The 15,233-nt window shown below is 40.0% G+C and overlaps 1 protein-coding gene across 1 annotated transcript in view; it reads left to right on the top strand.

Annotated features, from left to right (window-relative positions):
- Window positions 1-411: 411 nt before the first annotated feature.
- RNF121 (ring finger protein 121) overlaps window positions 412-15,233 on the top strand; it is an 86,598-nt gene continuing 71,776 nt past the window's right edge. Inside the window, exon 1 of the mRNA XM_054576206.1 lies at window positions 412-513. Coding sequence (XP_054432181.1) covers window positions 451-513 — 63 coding nt within the window. The 5' untranslated portion in view covers window positions 412-450. The remainder of the gene's footprint in view (window positions 514-15,233) is intronic.

Consider the following 15,233-nt stretch of genomic DNA (forward strand, 5'->3'; position numbering starts at 1 on the left):
TTCTCATTCAGTACAAATCTCTCAACGAGAGAGCGGAATTGAAACTTCCGGGTCAGATTCGACGCATTCTGGGAAATGTAGTCCCTAGTCTCTACGCTCCCTTCTTTGAGGTCTAGCGTGAGGGAGCGTCGCGAAAGTTGACGGTTTATGGCTCCTTCTCTTTGATTCTCCAAAGGGGAGAATTGTTGAAATATTTGCCCTAAAAATAATACAAGCCCAATTTCTCATTTTCCAAGACTCTCCCCCGCTGAAGCTTGGAAGTACATGGGAACCGTCCTACCTGACCTTTAAGTGAAGAGCAGGTAGACGGTCTCTTAGTCCCTGCCAGGTCTTCCCTTGTATTATGCCCCGCCCCCTCTGCCAGAGTCTACGCCTCCAATTGGCTAGGAACACTTGAGCGGCGGAAGCAGCTGGCTGGCGCGCGGACGGGGGAGGGGGAGAGCTGTGAAGATGGCGGCAGTGGTGGAGGTGGAGGTTGGACTAGGTGCTCCCGGGGAACGGGAGATGGATGAGGTAAGAGTGGAGAGTCAAGGAGAGACTCAGCCTGAAACTTCAAGAAGGAGAGGGGAGGTAATTCACTGACAGTAATTCATTTCATAGAAGAGACGGGGTCCGGAGAGGGAAGGAGCTAACTGGAGGGCGGATGCTTGGAGAGGGTAATCTGAGGTACCCTGAACTAGAAGGGGACTAGAAGGTGGTCTTGGGGTAGGAGACTTGCAATAACCTTAGGGGTGGAGATGGAGGAGAAAAGAGAAGCCAGAGGGTTGGTGGTGTAAAATTTTGAGATTATTGGCTGGGGGCCCTAGGGTAGGACTAAGAGGCTGAAAAGGTAGCTTGAGTCGGAGGGGCGTGGACTTCAGAAAGGGAAGGTCGGGCTTTCACTGTGGGAAAAAACTGATTAGGTTTCGGGTGGGCGTTGGGGATGCGGGCCCGGGAAGAGTGCTAATCTATTAGTATTATAGCTTTGAGTTTTAAAAAAATTAATCAATTAGTAGTTTAGTCATGATTGATTCATTATTTATATTTTTATTGTATTTTTTTCCATTTTAGTTATTTTTACGTAAGACCTGTTTTAGTTATCCTTACAGTCTCGGAGTTTGTGCATAATGTATGCTTAGAGAAGTTTGGGTCAGCTAATGAAAGAATAAATGGATGAATGAGTAATTGTATACCAGAATTCATCCATTCACTCATTTGACAGCCATTAAGTATCATATTTGTACCTAGTCCTGGGCCAGGTGATAGGGACACAAGGGGCCCGTCCCATTGAAGAACCCACAGCCGAGTGGTGGGAGACCCACAAGACTAGTCATTGCATCAGAAATATGCTGTAGTGGTGGCACTAAGAGAGGGGATGGAATCTATTTGGGCTGAGGAAGGCTTCCCAGAGGAGCTGAGTATTAAAGTATAAAATGAGCTCTATTTCTCTCCTAGACCTATGGGTACTTTGAGGGTGAGATTTTTGAGGGTGTATGTCCCTTTTATCTATCTAATTTAATAGATACTTAACACCTGGCATGTTCAATTACCAGTAGTTCTTGAAGGAATCATGAGGAGGAAGGAGATACTGAGTTTGAAGGGAATGAAAAAAGAGAAGCAGAAAGAGAAGGTGAAAAAGGAAAGGGAAAAGACTCTGAGTCCAAATATACATAGGAGTTCTTGTGGTCTTGCACATGACAGCTTATGAAGAGCACTGAGGAATGGAAGGAAGGAAATTAATTAACAGGAATGGAACCTGTGGAATGTCTGGAGGATCAGAATCTTAGAGTCTCTGGCCCTGTTGTGGGTGGTGGGGTGGGTGGGGAGAATTGACGATGATGCCGAGAGAAAGGGATTAGAATTGGATTTAGAAAGCAAAGACTATTGCTTTGTGGTAGGATGACTTGGAAGGTTTGGTTTACCTGGCTGGGATCATTAAGGTGGGTGAAGGAGACTGAGAAACTGTCGGGTGGTCAGAGCAGGGGGTTGGTTTTTAAAGAAACTTTTAGTACCATACCTCCTCATCACTAGAGACTAGAGGTGTTTGAATACCACTTGGTTGGTGAGGTGATTGTGAAAATGACCTCCAAGAGGCTCATTCTAGCCTTAAATTTCTGTGATTACAGTTGGCTCCAGTTCAGAGATATATTTGAAAAAGGTATATACTGTACTGAAGTTATTGTATATGGTTTGTTAGTCATGGAATCTCCTTTGAGGGAGCCTGATTTCAGGTACATATACCAGGGTTTATGATGTAAGACAATTTTGATTTTTGCTTCTTAGCTTTTCTTCCTTAATTGTTTTTAGAACTTAGAAGCTTCTATTAGTGTCATGCCTAGGGGTCAACTTTACATCTAACCGCAGGCATTCATCTCATAAGCCTCTGTTACCTGTTACTGAGAAAGAATGTAATTTGTTGTCTGGAAATTTTGTATAGACTCGCTCTGTCCTTTGCATTTTTAAGAAAGTAGCTCTGAGAAGCAGAAATAGTCATCCCTTCAAGCTCCAAAAAGAAAAAAAACTACCTCCCCAAAACAAGGGTCTGGTCTGGCAGACCATAGCTCGTGTGCGAGTTTCTGCTAATGTCTTCCCAGCTGTTTCTTAGCATCCTTAACTCATGAAAGAAGGTGAAACCCATCTTTCAATTTGTAATTATGGGGATCTGTGTGTTGTATACTAGGAAATCAAAGATGAGTAAGACAGGATCTTTACCAACTTACGGAATAGTGAAGAGACATGCAAATAGCTCCTTTCTATATGAGGTAATTGCAGTCCATAATGGAAGAGTGTAACAAATTCAGTGGGGCACAAGAGACAAGCATTTGTGTTGGCTAGGGGAAGTCATTGAAGTCTTCTTTATGATAGAGACAGGTTTACAAACAAGCAATGATTTGCATATCGCATCAGAGTAGCGTTCCTGTAGCACTTTCTGCTTGGTAGGGACGGTACTGTGGAGCACAGATTATAAAAGAGTAATGGATAGCCTAGCAGAAATGCTTTCATATTCTTTGTCACTCCTTTGGAAAGATTGTGCATGCTGTGGTTTGTCTTTTAAAATGTTGTACCTATGTTTTTCAATATCAGATGCCATTTGTATGTTAAGTAGTCTGGAATGGTGGCCATCAGTTCATCCACAGTCCTTTCCTCTTCTTTTTGTGTTTTTTATTATTCTCTAATAGTTGAGGTCATTTAGGCTTTGCTAACTGATGTTCCTGTTTCAGAGAGGTGAATTGAAAAAGAGGGTTTAGGAAAAGAGCTACCAATGAAAAAAGGGCTAGTTTACTTTTACCATAAACCAGTCCTTGTTTAAAGCCTTTTCCTTTCACTGTCTCATTTATTACTAACAGTAGCTCTGTCAGTTAGATGACATAAACCATATTTTATAAGTGAGGAGACTGAGGCTACAGAGGTTAAGTAACTTTCCTAGAATTCCACAGTTTGTGAGTGGGGAAGTGCAGATTCCAACCCAGGTGTGCCAGTGCTATACAGAACTTAGCCCATGAGATGCTGAGCATCTTGATAACATTTCTTTCTCTATTATTGTACTCTGGGGGTAGGTAATTTAAAGCTGTATGGTCTCAGTTATATGTGAAAATTGATATAATACATTTAATAAGTGACTGATTCGAAAGAGCATTTTTAGTTTCATCTCATTTGTGAGGTAAGTTATTCATTAGTATGCTCTATTTATGATCAAGGAAGTTGAGATTCAGAATATTTGAGACATGCCAACAGTCTTGCAACTACTAAGCGGTATTACTGAGATATAAACCCATTTTTATAAATTCCAAAGTGTTTGTTTCCCCTCAGTTTAAAGACCTAAACTGCAGGCTCATCTTACTAAAGTAAACTACCCCTGTCTTTATGTACAAAAGCCCCATCTCCAAAACACGAAGCAGCTTTTCATTCCTGAGAGGTTCAAAATGGGGGCTAACAAAAGGAATATTGGTTTTTCTGTACAGATCCTTTAAGTTACTGATAATTTGATTCTGTGGAACCTCTGGTCATGAGGAGCAGTTAGCCCAGGGGTAGTTAGGGAGATGAGAGATGGGTCTAGCCAGCTTAGGCTGGGTATTAAACATGATATGATGACCGGCTAAACTCAATTCTTTTTCTCAACCTACTAACCACAGTGTACTTGAGCATGTTAATAGGATATAGCCTGGGTACCGGCTAAGAGGCCCAGAGCAGATTCAGATCTACTCTTGAACACAGTGAGTTCCTCCCAGAAGTGGTAGCTGGCCAGCTCCTGAGAGAAATTGGTGGCATTATTTTGGCATAGAGAGAGCTGGCTTGGAACCTAAGGTGGAAAAGTCCTTAAACATCCAATCAGGGCCACCTGTCTGCCTAACCAGTGCTTGCAAACTCTGGATGTGTACACTCCCAGTGCATGTTCACCTGCCAGAATGATGTGATATCATGCAGATCAGTGAGTAGTTTCCAGCTCATGTTCAAAGCAAGTATTCCAGCCTACAACTAACTTGAAGTATTATTGTCTTAAGTGCATAATTTACCTCTCCTGGGCTCTGTTTTATTCTTGCTAAAAGAGGAGGTTGGACTAGATTGGTGGTTTTTAAACCTTTATTTAGTCACAAAACCCTTTATTCAAACAAAATTTATTTTGAAGCCTTCAGTCCTTGGAGGGACTCAGAGTGCCTTTCAAGGAGCTTCCTCTTATTGCCTGCTGATTGGGTGAGCCTATTTTATATTCTTTCATATCTATTTTACTTCCCAAGCCCAGCCCTATCAAGCATTATTTTAATTGTCTGTCTTACCCACTAGACTGTTAGCTACATAAGAAAGCAGAGTCCAAGTCTATTTTGCTCATTGTAATAGTCTCTTCACTCAGCATGGTGCCTGACATACATCAGGCACCTAATAAGTGTTTGATAATTATTATTTTTGAGTAGTAGTAATAATAGCTACCATTTAGCAAATGTTTGTGATATGCCAGTTCCTCTGCTCAGCAGTACATACTTTTTTTTTTGGTTTTGTTTTATTTTGTTTTTTAAGAGAGAATGGGGGAGGAAGGGAGGAAAAGAGGGAGAGAAACATCAATCAGTTGCCTCTCACATGTGCTCCAACTAGAGCCTGGGCCTGCACCGTAGGCATGTGCCCTGACTAAGAATCAAACCAGCGATCTTTTGCTTTGCTGGATGATGCCCAGCCAAGTGAGTAATGGCAGCCAGGCAGTACATACTTTATGACTGAATGTTTACAACATCCCTGTGAGAGATGAGCTATTGGATTAAATCATATCTAAAGCTATTTCTGATTATTCTCAGGTCTTTGTTGGCACTGTCCTGTCTGCCTAGAATACCTTTCCTTTCCCTCCAAATTCTACCTGAACTTTAAGGTTGTTCCAACCCAAACCTCTCTTGGCTTCTAGAACTGTTTTAATCTATGCTGACAGTTTCTTTCCCAGCATCTTATAATTTTTCTCTGTGTTCACTTATTAACTTGCCCAATTTTTCTGAAGTACCTGCTGAGAGCCAGGCACTGTACGTTATGCCTGATAATACCAAGATGGATGAGGAGTTCACAGACGAGCAAAGGTAGATAAATAAGTACAAAGCTCTGTCACAGGTGCTGTGATAGTGGGTACATTAAGGATAAAATGGCAGTCCATGTCAAATCTCCTCTTCCCAGCTAGATTGGTAAACCCCCAGCAGGCAAGGTGTGGTAGTTCCCATCCTTGCTTCTGTAAGTAATAATCACTGCTTTGTTTTGTGTTTAGTTTTTCCTCCTGTGAGCCTCTCCCTGTAGACATTTGATAAATGTTCCTTGTTTCCAGAGGTTTTCTTCTCTAGGGATTGTCAGTGAAAGCCAAGATCTTGTTGAGGTATTGAGTCATATGTGACTGAAATTTAATCTTGGATATCTGACCGTATATTTTGGGATTTTTAAAAGGCATGTAAAATGAGTAGTAGCATAGTGTACTGGGGAAAAAACTAGAGTAGTAAGCAATAGACCTAGGTTCTAAATTAGAAGTAGCTGATTTGTTTTATCTCAGAGAGAGCCAAATGATCGGAAATGCTTAGAAGGCTGTGTTGGGAAGGATTCTGAGGCCAGGGCTGAGCAGGAGAGTGCTGAAGGTGAAATAATATGGAATACTTGTTCTGTGCCAGGTCCTTCGTAAGTGTTTTATACATATTTTAATACCACAGCCTTACAAGGTAGGTCCTATTATGGTTATCCCCATTCTATAGGTGTGGAAACTGAAGAATAGAGTATTTAAGTAATTTGCTTTATGACATACAGCTATGAGACAGAGCTGGGGTTTAAATCTAAGACTCTAGTACCTGTGCTCTTAACCACTCAGGGCCGTAGGAGTACTATATATTTTTCATACTATTCTACACTAGACATTTCCATCTAAGTGTGGAACTTCATAGGTGATTTGCCTGGGGTCATGGTGTCTCTCTCTCTCTCCCATAAGACTGTACTTCCCGTTGAAAGTCTCATTTATACTTATATCCCTGGTGCCTGGCGTAGAATATGATTCAATAAATGTGTGAAGATAAGAACTCATGAAGGATTCCAGTCTCTACACTTTGGTTCTTCATCTATAAAATGATTGGTTTAGACTATATGACCTCCTAAAGGTCTCTTACAGCTTTGAAAGTCCTGGATCCCAGTGTTTGACTCTGCCTTATGTTTTCTATAATTCCTCTCAGGTATTCAGTAAATACTAGTAAATGACTGAATAAAGGTATAATTATTGTTAATAATCCGTGCCAGTAACATTGGATGAGAGGAGAAAATGGTGATAGGAAAGTTGTAGGAAAAAAGGCAAGTATATTCAATAACCATTGACTTTTTATGTGGAATTCACACTCTGGCAGACACATGTCTGCAGTCTTCCCTGTTTGGTTTCATGTACAACACCTCCCATCCCCAGCTCACACTTGCTTTTTGAGTCACTTTTTGATTAACTTTATGAGTTAATAACTTATTTAATTCCAGAAGGAGTGTAAGGTGTCATTTGATCAATAAAGGGGGGTTGGAGAGAGAGGAAAAAAAGTTGAAGAGAAATGTTCTAACTCCTTGAATGAAGGGACTTTCTTATCTCTGTATGTTCATCAGTGCTTGGCATGTAGTAGACACTGATATATTTATTGAATAAATGAAAATGTAAGTATGGATTCTGCTCAAGATTAAGGAATTGTTGACTAAATCAAAGGTTAACTGACATAAATAGCGCCTGACAAATATTTGTTTATTAACTGCTTATGAAGTGTTTTCATGTTTAATTACTTCTTACCATTGAGTTATGGGCACAGAATATGAGGTCCTGCTTTCTGCCACCATAGCTCCCTCAGGTTTCTGTAGGCAATTGCCATGTTGCATTGTTTGTCTTCTCCATTAGGCAGTGAGCTTCTTGAGGGGACAAAATGATGTCATTCTTCATCTCTGTTTTCCCAACACCTAATCTCTCACAGTAGCTAGAATAGAGTAGATATTCAAGTGTTTATTGAACTTGAATCCTAAATCTAGTCCATCCACCCATGTTGAACATCCCTAGCAATGATCGCTCAGTCTGTGTTTAAACCCTTCTAATGATAGGGAGCTTATCATTCTACAGTAAGTCTGTTCCCTCTATGAATACCTCTGTTGCAAAATTCAAGTCCTCTTTGTATTTTTCCCCAGATCTTGCTTCTTTGCATCTTTGACCCTTGGAGAGGCACAGGTGCTGCCAGAGAATGCCTCTGGAAAACGTAGGTTCAGTCCACCTGGGGCTGTGTGGCCTGAAAGCTTACTCCATGAAAGCCAAATGAAGATAATCCATTTGGTGTCATTTCTCGTCTCCACTTTATTTCTTTGTGTTTTCCCTCCTTGAAGTCATTTGTTATCTCTTCGTTCCTCAGAGGAAAATCTGTAGGTAAGGGTAAACTCATTAGGTCCCTCTAAAGTGCAGCTTTCCCAAGGGAATGCAGAGTTATAGCCATTGAACTTTTGGCCCTGGGCAGCTAGAAAGAAACAGTGCAGAAAGGGGAAGCAGAGAGCTAGAGCAAGATTTGTGTTTCCTCTCTCCTTTCCCCTTCCGGTAGGGTGTTCTCAATAACTGAATGCCTCTCTTACTTAAGAGGTCTCCAGTGACATTTTACTCCCCATTGCCCATAGGATTGAGCCTAACTTCTTCTTGAGTTTGTTATTTAGTGCCTTGCAACAGCCTTTTCTCCTTTTATTCTGATGATGACAATAATAGCTAACTTTTTTAGTGCCTATTTGTGCGAGGCATTATGCTAAGCATTTTACATGCATTAGCTCTTTAATTCTATTTGAATGTTGTTATTATCTTTATTTTCCAGATGAGAAAAACTAAGACATAGCTAAGTAATTTATTCAGGGTTGCATAGCTTGTGAGTGGAGTTAGGACTTGAAGATGGCAAAGTGATTCCATGCTCTCTATTTCTAGTATATCTATAATATGGATTCACTATTTTCAAAGTTGACTATACATTTACTAAGCATTTAATTATGCCAGATATTTTACTTGGTCTTGGGAATTCATGCATGAATAAAGAGACCTCCTCTGCTCCAAAAGAGTTCATCTTGTAGTGGGAAGAGGAACCTATCAAGTGATAATGACAATATAGTGTGATGAGTGATGTGCAAGGTACCACAGTTACATGGAAGAAAGAGTGCTTAACTGTATTTGGGAGAGTTAGAGAAGACTTCAGAGAGGATAAAACATTGGGTTGATCCTTAAAGGAGGGGCAAAAGTTTACCATATTGCTAGGAAGCCTGTTTATGCCAATGTAAAAGCATATATGTGAAGGAATGAAAGCATGAAATCTTTAATCTTTGAACATAGTATTCTCCACGAATAAAACATCTATTGGTAACTTCTTGCTTTGTGCGAGGCACTATTAGGCACTTGGTATGAGAGAAGAGATGCTAATTCATGTTTTTTGCCTTTAAGGAGCTTAAAGTTGTTAGACAAATAGGATATGTAGCCTTGTTGGAAAGGAAGTGGCTATAATTCTAAAATAAGAAATACTAAATACCTTATCAGTAGTAGAAATAAGGTGCTATTGGAGAAGTAAATCCCATTTCATTACTATGGTTAGGAAAGACTTCATGGAGGGGGAGCCATCTATCTGAGCTGGGCCTTAATGGATGATTAAATTTCATTAGAGTTATTAGGAATAAAGGCTCCCAAATAAATGTGAGAAAGAAGGATGTGTTTGGGGATCAACAAGTAAGAGAGGACTAAGGGCTAAATCTAGAAGCAGGTTGGGACCAACATGAGTTTGACTCTGAATGCCACCTGGGAAGTTATGATATTGGGTTGGTCAAAGCGTTCGTTTATTTTTTTCTGTACATTGGCTCTGGTACTTAGTTGTTTTTAATTTCACCTGAAACAATTTTGTTAGATTGTATTGTGACAGGTGTCATATCAGCATGCATTAAAAAATACTTAACAAAATTGGTGAGTTTTTATACTTGCATTTTAATATTGAAGATAGAAGAAGATACATAACATTTTTGACGTATTATGCTTAATTATTTCAAGGAAAGTTAAAACACAACTGAAACAAAAAAAGAGTTGTGCAGTGAATGGAGTAAGTGCTGTGACTGACTAAACATGTCAAAAGTGGTTTTGAAGGTTCTTAGTACTATTAACAATTTGGTCAAATAATTCTTTGCTGTGGGGCTGTCTTATGCATTGGAAGATGTTTAGCAGCAGCCCTTGTCTCTACTCACTAGAAGCCAATAGTGGGAGATAGCCAACATACTCAAAATTGCCAAATCAATAAAGTTATGGATGAAAATGAAAAATGTCTCTTATTTTACTGAAAAAAATTAATGGACTTTTTGGCCCGGGGTCCCCAAGCTCAGGGCCAGGTCTGGTCCTGTTAAGAACCGGGCTTGCACAGCAGGAGGTGAGCTTGAATGTAATGCCCTGAATCATCCTGAAACCTAGCCCCCCTCCCCCCGCCCCCACCCCATCTGTGGAAAAATTGTCTTCCACAAAACCAGCCCCTAGTGCCAGAAAGGTTGGGGACTGCTGTTTTGGCCAACCCAATATGTTTCTTTCTTTCTTTAGTCATCCGTTATTCAGTGCTTCTGTATACCAGGTACTGTGCTGGGAAAACAAAAATAAAGACCTAATTCCTACTCTCAGGGGGCTAAGAGTCATGTAGAGGAAGACAGACATAGAAATAAATAATTGTACAATAATATGTGTGTTATGACCGTGGTGGCCCAGAAGAGGCAATGATTTAACCCTGCTTGGGTAATCATTAAAGAAGAGGCTTGAGTTACTTCCTGAGGATATGTTTGAATTCAATAGATAGTCCCTGAGGTAGTGAAGAGTGGTTTAGCAAAATGAAAATATATTCAAAGTCTTGGAGGCATTAAACAACATGGACTGTTCTGGGAACTATAAGAATTTATGGATAGATTAAACCTAAGGGATGGCAGTGAGTGATAAGGTTCAAGAGTATTTTTTAACATGTTAAGAAGCTTGGGCTTGTACCATGTTCAGATCTATGTCTCAGAATGATCAAAGCTCTGGTAGAAGTATTGAAGTTATTTTTGGAGGGATGAGGTTGGGAAGAGGAGAAGGAGGAGGACTGCAGTAGTCTAAGATAAAGATGATGAGGATCTGAGCAAGAATAAAGGCAGTAAGGGTGGAGAAAAGTGAGCAGCTATAAAAATATTAAAAAGCAGTGCTTCCTCTTATTTTTTTGACCTTTCTATTCTTTTTCCTAGTTCGTTCATATACATTCATCAATCAGTTTATTTATTTTTATTATTTTTTAATCCTCACCCAAGGATATATTTTTATTTAGAGAGGGAGGAAGGGGAAGGAAAGAGGGAGAGAGAGAAACATCAATGTAAGAGAGAAACATCGATTAGTTGCCTCCTGTACATGCCATGATGGGGGATGGAACCTGCAACCTAGGTATGTACCCTGACTGGAAATTGAACCCGCAACCTTTTGATGCATGGGACAATGCTTCAACCAACTGAGCCACCTAGCCAGGGCTCATCAGATATTTATTAAGTCTGTAACCTGTATTGTTTATTCTTCAAATATTTGTGCCCTAAGTATATCAGGCATTTTTCTAGGTCCTAGTAATTCAGCAATGAACAAGACATCCTAGGTCCTTGCTCTTGAGAAGTTACTTTCTAATGGGTGAATCCAGATAACAAATAAGTAACCAGATAACTCCAAATGGTGATAAGTGCTCTGGGGAAAGTAGGGTAATGTGGTAGAGAACTAGGTGCTACTTTAAATAGGGTGGTTATGGAAATCCTCTTAGGAGATGATATTTGAACCAAGATCTGAATAATGAAGACTTACAATTTGAAGATTTAGGAGCAGATGTGTCAAGTGGAAGGAGAAGCAAGTTCAAGTTGGTTCGAATGAGCTAGGCATGTGTTGGGACCAAAAAGAAGGCCAATGTGACTGTATTATAATGAACAAAGGAACAGTAGTACCATATGAGGTCAGGGAGTTTGGCGGAATCAGATCTGTAAGGACTTATAGGTGCTGCTAAACATACTGAATTTTACTGAGAGTACAATGAAAAAGTTTTGGATGGTTTTAAAAATGGAAGTTAAGTGAACTGATTTGCATTTTTAAAAAGATCTTTTTGGCTGCCTTCAGGAGATTGGATTGTAGTGGGGAACCTTCAAGGAAAGCAATTAGGAGACTATTGCAGTAGTCTAGCTGAGAAATAGTGTTGGAGTCAGGCATGGGGAGGGGAGGGTGGCAGAGGAGACCATGGAAAAAGTGGATGAATTTAGATTGTTTTAAAGTTAGAGCCTACAGGACTTACTTGCAGGTGAATTGGATATGGGATATAAGGGAAAGAAAATAATTGAGCTTGACTTCCAAGGTTTTTTAGGTTAGTTTTGTTCTTACTTGATCAACACCATGGTCGATGGTATCTTGTGCTGAAAACGGAATGACCTGGGAAGAAATTTGGAGGGAGGAGAGAGAAAATATGAAACATTCTATTTGGTCACATTAAGTTTGAGGTGTTGCTAGCTAAACATCTAAGTGGTGGTGTTAATTAGACAAGTGGAAATAGGGACTTAGTTTGGACATAGATCTGGCGCTCAGAAGATCTGGCTTTTTACCCTAGTTATACCACACAGATGTTACTTGAGGCAAATCAGTGTAACACTCTGAGTCACAATGTTATCAGCTTAAAATATTAATTAAGTCATTTGTTATGCCAGTCTCATGTGTATGAAGGGAGAATTCTCTTCACTCATTAACATAGTCTGAGCAAGGCACTATTTTAGCTGTGAAGGATATTGAAGATGTAGACCCTATTCTCAGGCTGCTCATAGTCTAGTGGAAGAGTTAGTTAAATAAACAGATGTAACAACCACTGTAATAGAAGCATAGAAACCTCTGGGAGCACAGAAAATGGTGGGCAAAGGATTAGGAAAGGCTCCCCAGAAGTGGTACTTTAGCTGGTGTGAAAGATGACTAGAAAGTGACCAACCAAAGAAGGTAGGGAAGGATCCTCTAGACAGAAAGAGCAACGTGTGCAAGGTGGGAGGTGAGAGGGAGAGAATGGCACTGCCAGGGAACTGTGTGCAGTTTAGTATCACTGGAGCATCGGAGTAGAAGGTGGGGAGTAATGAGAAAGTAGAGAGACTGGAAAGGGAGACAGATGCAACATCATATAAGGCCTAATATGCTGTGCTAAGGAGTCTGGATTTTTATGTGTAATGGACGATTAGGTATGGAAGAGCTTTAAGCACTTAGGTGAGTGACATGGATCAGATTTGCATTTTAAAAAGATCACTCTGGGGACAGAAATGGAGAAGGGATTAAAAAGACAGGGAAGATTTGCCTTAATCCAGGTAAGTAGGGCTTCCAGCTTTATCTAATTCCAAAGTAAATGTACTTTCTGGTATATCATACACAGTACAGAGGAGCATATGTTAAGTGACGGAGGAGTCGGGCGGTGGGGGGAACATAGGAAGGTAAAACCGAAAAGACAGTCAGGTCAGACTGTGGCCTGGTATGGTTACAAGAACTCACTTTCAGTGCTGTTGTAGAGGGCATTGTGTAGCCTGCTGAGGAGTTCTCACTTTCTCTTATAGGCAGCATTGGGACCTCAATATTTTTTAACTTGTGCAAGAAGGGCATGAGGTCGAAGGGCCCTGGATCAAGTTTATAACTTGAGTAATAGGAAGGAAGAGATGGTAGAGACATTTCCTTCCCCACTGACCTAGGCCTTCTGATACAACCAGCCATGTTCTTCATCCTCCCCAAAGCTTCCTTTCATCCTAGTTGTATGCTGTCTTAAGTTTGGAAAGTATTTGTTGTTGGTTGTTAATGATTATATAGGGTTTCATGTTAATATTTCTCTTATAAGGAAAAGTGACTTTTTCTTTTTTAATCCTCACCCAAGGATATGTTTTTATTGATTTTTTTTTTTTATTTTAAAGATTGCTTAGAGAGAGGGGAAGAGAGGGAGCAAGAGAGCGAGGGAAACAGTGATGTGAGAGAGATACAACCATTGGTTGCCATTCGCACGCCTCCAATGGGGGGTTTGGGGGGAGACATGAATGTGAGAGAAAACATTGATCTGTTGCCTCTTGTATGCACCTGATGGGGGATGGAACCTGCAACCTGGGGATGGAACCTGCATCCTAGGTTTGTTCCCTGACTCAGAATCAAACTGTAACCTTTTGGTGGATGGGATGATGCTCCAGCCAATTGAGCCACCTGGCCAGGGCAAAAGTCACTTTCTAACTCAGTAGCCACAAAGGATGGAGCACTGTGTCAGCTCTACATCTCTGATGTGGTCCAGATGCTTAGCCTGCGTCTTCTCTTTGGATCAAGTTCAGAGTTTCTTAAGAAGAAGAATGGACTTCAAGCTGGTGGATATTTCAGAGCCAAAAATATCACTCACTGCTAGGAATAAATAGAATAAGTATAGTTTGTGATTCTGTCATGTGCTTGATATCTCCTACTGGCTAAGGAATACCCCTGCAGCATGATCCCTATTGTTTGTTCAAGAGAGAGTTATTCAGTCACTGCATACTTTCAAAGTATGTGCTTTGTATGTAGTGCTAGGTGTACAGTGTGAGGGGGATTCTGAATGAGTAAAGCATTACTCTTGTCTTCAAAGCAGTTAACATTATGTAACACCCACCTAACATTGATTAATGTGCCAGATTATGTGCTAGTTCTTTGAAATACAAAGATGAATAAAGAACTCTTACAACTCAACAAGAAAAAGTTAAATAACCAATTAAAAATGGATAAACGACCTGAATAGATTTTTTTCCAAAGAAAATACACAAATAGCCAATACCACATGAAAAGATGTTCAACATCATTAGATCATTAGCCATCAAAGATCCCACTTCAGACCCACTATGATGCCATAATCAAAAAGATATAATAGGTCCTGGCTGGCTAGCTCAGTTGGTCTTCCCGATATGCTAAGGTTGTGGATTCAGTCTCCAGTCAGGGCATGTACAAGAATCAACCAATGAATGTATAAATAAGTGGAATTACAAATTGATGTCTGTCTGTCTCTTTCTCTCTTTCCTCTTTAAAATCAATAAACATATCCTCAGGTGAGGATTTAAGAAAAAAGACATAGAGTTATATAATCCAGTAATTCCACCCCCCAGGTATATACTTGAGAAATTAAAACATGTCTACAGAAAGCTTATACACAAATGTTTATAGCAATATTATTCATACTAGCCAAAAAATAGAAGCAATCCAAATGTCTATCAAGTGATAAATGGATAAATAAGACTGTATATTCATACAGTGAAATGTTACTTGGTAAGAAAAAGGAATGAACTACTGATGCATGCTATTATAACATAGATAATCCATGAAAAACATTATGCTATGTGAAAGAATCCATCAAAAAGACCACATATGTATGACTTTTTTTTTTTAAGTTTAATTTTTTTAGAGAGAGGGAAAGGGAGGGAGAAAGAAAGGAGAGAAACATCAGTGTGAGAGAGAAACATTGATCTTGTACATGCCCTCTTGTACATGCCCTGACCAGGGACCAAACCTGCAACCCAGGCATATGCCCTGACCAAGAATTGAACCAGGGACCTTTCACTTTGTGAAACGATGCCCAACCAATTGAGCAACACCGGTCAGGGCTTATATGACTTTGTTTAAATGAAAAGTCCAGTAAAGTCAAATTTGTAGAGTAATTTGTGGTTGCCTAGGTTGGGTGTGGGAAGTTGACAAATGAGCATGAGGTTTCTTTTTAGAGTGATGTAAATGGTTTAAA

The sequence above is a fragment of the Pteronotus mesoamericanus genome, unplaced genomic scaffold (assembly GCF_021234165.1).
Source record: "Pteronotus mesoamericanus isolate MK-2021 breed Mesoamerican mustached bat unplaced genomic scaffold, CSHL_Meso_final contig_33, whole genome shotgun sequence".
Classification (NCBI taxonomy): Eukaryota; Metazoa; Chordata; class Mammalia; order Chiroptera; family Mormoopidae; genus Pteronotus; species Pteronotus mesoamericanus.